The 7,174-nt window shown below is 40.5% G+C and overlaps 1 protein-coding gene across 3 annotated transcripts in view; it reads left to right on the top strand.

Annotated features, from left to right (window-relative positions):
- The first annotated feature begins 219 nt into the window (after window positions 1-219).
- tead4 (TEA domain transcription factor 4) overlaps window positions 220-7,174 on the top strand; it is a 28,940-nt gene continuing 21,985 nt past the window's right edge. The window contains exon 1 of one of the 3 annotated variants that reach the window (XM_085165810.1): window positions 220-560. In XM_085165810.1, coding sequence (XP_085021936.1) covers window positions 554-560 — 7 coding nt within the window. In that variant the 5' untranslated portion in view covers window positions 220-553. The remainder of the gene's footprint in view (window positions 561-7,174) is intronic. The other 2 variants (XM_085165809.1, XM_085165808.1) reach the window with 2 other exon arrangements.

The following is a 7,174-nucleotide window of genomic DNA, read 5'->3' as shown; positions in this document are numbered from 1 at the left end:
TATCATAGGAAATGTTCTATTGTTGCTGTTTTAGTAACAGTATAAATGATATCAAACGTTTAAAAGCATACATATAAGTGGTTGTCCTTGTTAGATAGCAAAAAACACTATTGTTATCTCCACACTATTTTGGAAATAATGTAAAATCATTAAAACATTTTGTGTAAACTGACAGAGCACCACTTCAATTTTCTTTCTTTTCTGTCCTGCCACATCCAGACGCAGCATCACCATCACACCTGTGGAGTTCATACAGACAGATTTGCTTCCTGCGGACACCTCGATCTCCTTCCACGTCCATCTACCACAAAGCTCAGACCCTCCACCACTCGCTCTGTGGTCCTCTCTCTGTCATCCCACCACGTCTGCGGAGTGGGTGCCAGCTCCCTCCCCCAGGGGTGGGAGTGAGGAGCTGGGGGACGGACTCGACAAACCCCTAGAGAATGATGCCGAGGGTGTGTGGAGCCCTGACATCGAGCAGAGCTTCCAGGAGGCCCTGGCCATCTACCCACCCTGTGGCCGTAGGAAGATCATCCTCTCAGATGAGGGCAAGATGTACGGTACGCCCATCTCTATAGTCTACTCTCCTTGTGAAGGACAGGATGATGTTCTCATGTGCACCAGGGTTGAGGATAATTCTCCTTAAATTAAACAAGTCAGGAAGTCTCCGATTTGATTAAACACTATGTTACACTTTCAGACACACAGGTCCTTAATGCATAGTATCATCATATTTGATACACAGAGTCTTTATGAGTTGTTAAGACTTCTACATCATTGGTGTGTGTTTTTATTTCTTCTCTCTCCGAAAAAAATCTACAACTCTATAATATGTTTTCAAGCGCTAAACTGCAAAAAAAATGCTGGATGTAGCAAATATGACACAAATTAAAACATATATATAGAAATGGATGATTTTTTAAATTTGTCAGGAGGTTTAATAAGCACTCCTCCCCCCAAAAAGAATTTTATGGCAATTAATTCACAGTTGAGGCTTTAAAGGGTTAAGCCATATTCACTTGCTATATATATATATATATATATGCACTCTTGACTCTTGACAACCATGCAAATCATTTGGCTTACTTAGACACTCAGAAATTGGCATGTCACAGCTGACCTTTTTATATTATAGACTAGGGGTGTCAAACATAAGGCCCTGGGAACTTAATCAGCCTGGCAAAGACTCCGGCAACAACAAAAACCTTCTGCTTTATAAATACAGAACAGTCTGGGCAACAAACCTTACATTTCTTTCTCTCATATTGACATTTCTCAGGGATTAAACTACTTTACACTGACAGAAAGGGGATTTTTTACTGGTCTTGCCACTTAAGATCAAAGCGAGCTGTATGTGGCTCATGATGTAAGATGCGTTTGACGTCCGTAGCAAGAGTGTTAAAGTATTAAATTTATAAATTAAGAATGATTTTTTTTTACATTCACAACAAAAATGTTGGTCATGGCATATAAAGCAAATAGTGTGAAGGTATCTCCATGAATTAGATTTTGCCTCAACAGAAAATACAGCTGAGATGGGATCCAAATTCTTTGACTGTGCTAAATGTGCTGTTTGAATAATATATTGATTAATATACAGTTAACTTTTATGATGCATTCAAAGCTGTGAGAAATTAATGTGTTCATTGCTGGTTTGTCAGTAACATAATGATTTCTTGTAACTGGACTATTGTGAAAATCCACCTGTGAGCCTCTTTGAATACTTCCAAACCTTTATAACTTGTTGTGGGGCAAAAAATATTCACCCCCACACACATCTCATTATAAACTGTACTGTATATCTGCTTAAATTAGGGCCAGTGACATTTTTAGATATGTGTTTGCATATACATGCATGGGTTTAGGTTAACTGGTGATCCAAAAAGGAGTGAATGTGAGCATGAATAGTTGCTCTGCGACAGACTGGCAACCTGTCTAGGGCGCACCGTGCCTCGTGGCCTTTGACAGATTAGTGTTTGGCAATTATCATAGGGCCACCAAGTGGATACAGGAAATATTATGTTTCATGCTTTGATGTACTTCTTCCTCCTGTTATATGACAGATACCCAGAAACCTTCAGACCTTGAGTCCTGGCTATATTTAAAAAATTCTGAGCTTGCACAGAATGGTGCATCCTATCAGTATGGTAAATGCGAAGTTATTGTAGAGGTAATAGGGATGCTTAAAAACAGTATGAAATATCGAACACACTGAGATGTGGTAGCAGCTTTTTAATTTTTTATGGGTCTCTCATGTGAGAGTGGCGAAATGGCTCTATAGCACCAGCACAAAATTTCAAAAAAGAAGCCCTACATTTCATCTTCATATATGAAATCTAACAACCCAAATTCAACCCTAAAATAATCGTCTTTAGTTTGTAGTTGCTACATAACTACCCTGCAGGTCTTTCCATAATGAATGTGTGGAAAATGTCATTCCCAAACAGGTGTTGGGAAGGTGAGGTGACATGCCTTTACAGCATTTTGCTGAAAGATGTTTGGCGACAGATGGTTTGGCCCCCTGAGTGACTGTTTGATAGTAGATCTGGTAGGTGGAAAACAGAGCAGCCAGAGGTAGTGGTGCTTTCAGACAGACTCTGTCATCACCTTGTTTTGTCACCGTGCCAGACAGCTCCTTTAACTGTTAGCTTTGCCTGGCCTAGCTTAGTGACCTATTGAGGTCATGGCCATCCTCTGATCATCACTTAAACCCTTATAAAGCCTGTAATAATAGTTGGAGTAGGGCATGAGAGAGGGGCAGGTGTGTCACTCTGTGTCACGGGGCCGTGGCGAGGGGTGGGGGAGCACTGGATCAGCAAAGGTGTGGGGTTAGGGTTTTTTTTGACAAGGAAAGCACAGAGGGACCCCTTCCTCCCAGTGGGGGTCAGGGGCAGGCAATGCGTGCCAGGGAGTGCGTCGGCTTGCCAAGAATGGCATGCACGCTTGAAGCCCGGGGGTTCAAGGCAGCTTGGCTGTAACCCTAAACCAGAATAGACGTTTACCCTTTGAGCGCCTGGAGGGGGGAGGAGGGGTGGACAAATAAACACCAAGGTGGGCAGCGATGTTGTGTATGGCCTTGATGCACGGCCCAACTCTCTCACACCTGTCTCAGCTGTGCGTATATCTGTCAGTTTCATTTTAGGTAGAAGTCATATTCTGTTTTTCTGCTATCTCTGATTTACCGCCCTCATATCTTTTAGTCTCAGTCTCTTTTCGTTCTTAATGAACAACCGCTTTTCTCTCTCTCTCGTGTCTGCTGGTGTAGCCGCCTTTCATTTCGCCTCCAGCTGTTCCCTGAGTTCAACCTGACAGCCTTGTGGCAAATCCGGATTTATGACTTGAGAAATGAGGCAGGACTGAGCCCATGCATGGCCCACTTTGCCCCCATTGCCTCTAAACAGAAAGAGCAGCCCGTCCCTTAAAGCCTTTGCAGCCCCTGCAGCTCCCCTTTTATCGCCATCCCCGAGGTCACCGGTGGCCAACAACTCAAGTTATTCAAGCAACCACAATCGATGCAAAGCCACTTTGAAGGTCTTTAGTGTCGTTAATGTTGTTAAAGCGTAGATGGGTGGTCTTTAATCAGGTAGCTAAATCAAATATCAACTTAGAATATCTCTAAAGGCATACATGAAATAGTAAATCCATGACTTAATGCTTTTAGAAATGTGATTTACTTGTCTAGTGCAGGTTAAATATGGATACATAGACAAAACAAACTGTTAGCAAAATAACTGTGTGTCTGTTGGCTGAGGACGACATGCTCCGAATTTCAGGTTGAATTCCACTTCGAAGAATGAATGCCATTCTTTGCTAAACAATATGATATTGAGTCTCCAGGCAGGCAAAACAGAAGCAGAGTGTTTGGATCACCTTCTGCATTGTAAATTCCTAAATCGAATAAAAGCTTTTTCACTGCATACTCTGCATATACGCGCCACATTTTTTCCCATAATACCATGTATTGCCCCGGCCCCCGTGCCCATTACTCAACAGACGTATTAGCTTGCTTATTAGGGACGGTGTCGCGGATATTGTGGCGGTTATGTGCTCCAGCAGTAATTCGACATGCATCTGCCAAGGAAAACATTTCCTGCCTTGTGTGGCTCTCAGCAAGCGATGTGCCCCGTGGTCAGAACGAAGGCCCCATGCTGCAATAATGGAAAGAAAGTCCCAAAATGTGCTGACAGCTCTCACTAAAAGAATGTAGCTCTGGAAATATGATTATCTCCCCCCGTTTATTTGTGGCCATATATCTGCCACGCTAATTTATGTGCTGCTTTTGCAAATGTAATTGTTTTCTTTTAATGATGTCTTTTTAATACCTTCCTTTTTTAAATTTAGCAGCATTATCTCTTTTTTATTATCTCTTGCGTCACACAAAGTTTTATGCAGCTGTTTGGTTTTGTCATTCTGGATTTTGTAACATCTGTGTAGGGAGCACTTTTCTCACATTTTGACGTGTCTTATTTCCTGTTTAGAAAAAAAAAGGTCTGTGTTAGTGAAGTGGATAAACTCAACAAAGCTCCCAACAGTAGTGACATGTTCTTTCTGTCAGTTCAGAACAAAGAATACCCACATAGTGAATCATGCTCCCACCGCGCTTGGCTTGCACAACGTGTTGGCCCATTGTCGCTTTTTGTCAGGCGATGCAAACGTGTTTTTGTCTCAAGTCGTGCTCCTAATGAACATAACGGTAAAGGTCAGCGGAAAGCTAACAGCGAGTCCTCACCTAGGTCCAGACTGTGGCAGTAAAGTGAGAGATTCACCAGCAGTGTTGACCCGGTGACCTTTGAGGAAGCTGAAGGCCTGTGTTTTCAAGTGGTTTCCTTCAGTAGCTCTGCTTCAGTTGCCTGCTTGAAAAAGTGAGATCATATATGTAAGTAGAGGTGAAATGAAGACACTGATACAGACATAGTGCCATCGTTTGGAAAAATGAATAATGTGGTTTTTTTTATTTACTTAGGTTTTTTTTTTTGTAGCAGTCAAGATTTTAAATTAGTGACGTTATTTGTTTAACCTGAAAATAATTTAGAAATAATAGAAAGTCATTTATTTAATCACCTTAATGAACTTTATGATAATAGTATACTGCCACACAAGTGTTTGTGGATATATTTTTCCTGCAATTACATTGCATATGAATCATTTATGGGAGACACCCAAGCCTTAGTGATGATAGGATGATGATAGGATGACAGGGAAGGTTCTCATGAGAAATCTGGAGTCTTTACTCCAGGCTTAAGGCTGTCATGGGATTTGATGCTGTCCGGAGAAACCCCCCCTTTGCTGACTTCTGGAATCTTACATGCTACTCTCTTGCCTTTTTTTCACCACTGACTTCTTTCTCTGTCTCAGAATAACCAGTAAGATATGGTGAGCAGCACCATCCGTGTAACAGGGTTGCCTCTGCCACTTTATCTAATCTTTTCAGATCTACAAGGTTGAAAGAAACAAGTAGAAAGATCTGCCTGCAAAATTACACACACACTTCCCTGAGTAAGTCATAGCAACTCTTAAGACACTAGTGGATTTGAAATCTGTTAGATCTTCACGCCGCTGCTCTAATCTGATCATGGAAGTTACTCTGATAGCACAGTTTGGTTTTTGGAAGTATGCATGACACATAGTAGCTCATAGAAACACACAAATACAAAGGTCAGATACAAATACAAATACAAATACACATCAAATAGGGATGTGTCTTTAGAGAGTATCATAGGAATTTCTATACAGTTATTATTACTATTGTTATTAACACTTAAATATGGCAAAGATGCAACACAGCGTAGTGTATGGATATTTGACACACTGTTTTATGTCAATATAAAATATATACTTGCATCATTTATTAGAGATGGCACGATACCACTTTTTTATGTCCGATACCGATACCGATATCATAAATTTGGATATCTGCCGATACCGATATGAATCCGATATAGTGTGTTTTTTAATCAATAAAACGTTTTTTTAATATCTTGCTGCTTTTTGTATAAGTTCATACTCAAGTTAAAAAACAACAACAACAACAACACTAAAGCTATTCTGTTATACCTGTATGTAAAAAAAAAACCACACTGCACCCAAAATATTTCATAGATCAGCAACACTGATCAATCTAATAAAGTTAAACCTACCCCATCCTCCCTATTCTGGTATTTTAAAGAGTACTTAGCAGAAATATTAAGCAACCTAACTAATAGGGTTGCAAACTCCCAGCAAAAGAAAATAGGGAACCACCCTCTTCCTCATGATGCTTAATCAATGTAATCAACTTTAATTTGATGCAGGGTGAAAAAAATTCACAGAAATAAATTATTTTTCGAGAATAATTAAATAGATTCAACATCTTTCTTCAACAGAATTGCAGACTGCACAGATGGTACCTTCCCAAAGGAAAAAGTACTACTACTAAAAAGTACTAGGGCATATTAGACTTAACAGTTACTATATACAGTAATGGACTTCTATACATTTTACATCAGATTAAAACTTTGGGTGTAAGATTCAGATAATTATTAAATAATTAAAAGCTAGATATTTTAAATGAGAATAAGAAAGAAAAGTATGTCTTTGTGCCCCCTTTTGCCTGTTCATGCCCTATCGGCCCCCCTGGCTAAACTTTGCTAGATCCGCCCCTGCACAGTTACGTCAGCTGCTAGAAAAATATCCTGGTGTAGAAATAATATTAAATAAATTCTAACAACAGCTTATCAAGCTTAATAGTGCTGCTGTTGTTCAGCCGCTGGTTTCCTCTTTCTGGTGCAAAGTGGGCCAAAAACAAAGAAGAGAGACGGACTCGCGACAGAAAAGCCGATCAGCTGATCATTAAGCAGTTTCACGATTGAAGTAGCAGCAGGAGAGAGAGAGAGAGAGAGAGAGAGGCAGTCGCTCCATATATCGGTTGTTAAGCTTAACGCGGGAATGCTTTACAAACATTCAGAGATGAACTTACACACTTGCTTTACTTCTCTCTGAGATAACTTCCTCGGTGATGAAATGTTTGCTAGCAGGCTACAAATACACACAGCCGCTCTATCAGGTGACCACACTGCTCCTGCTCGCCATGTCGCCAAGTTTTGTGAGGTGCTTTTTTGATATTTAATGGATCGGATTACATTTTTTATTTCTCTCCGATATCCGATCCAGTAATTTAGGTCAGTATCGGACCGAT

Source organism: Neolamprologus multifasciatus, chromosome 7 (assembly GCF_963576455.1).
Source record: "Neolamprologus multifasciatus chromosome 7, fNeoMul1.2, whole genome shotgun sequence".
Taxonomy (NCBI): Eukaryota; Metazoa; Chordata; class Actinopteri; order Cichliformes; family Cichlidae; genus Neolamprologus; species Neolamprologus multifasciatus.
The sequence above is the reverse complement of the archived record's forward strand: the minus strand, read 5'-3'. Positions and strand labels throughout refer to the sequence as shown.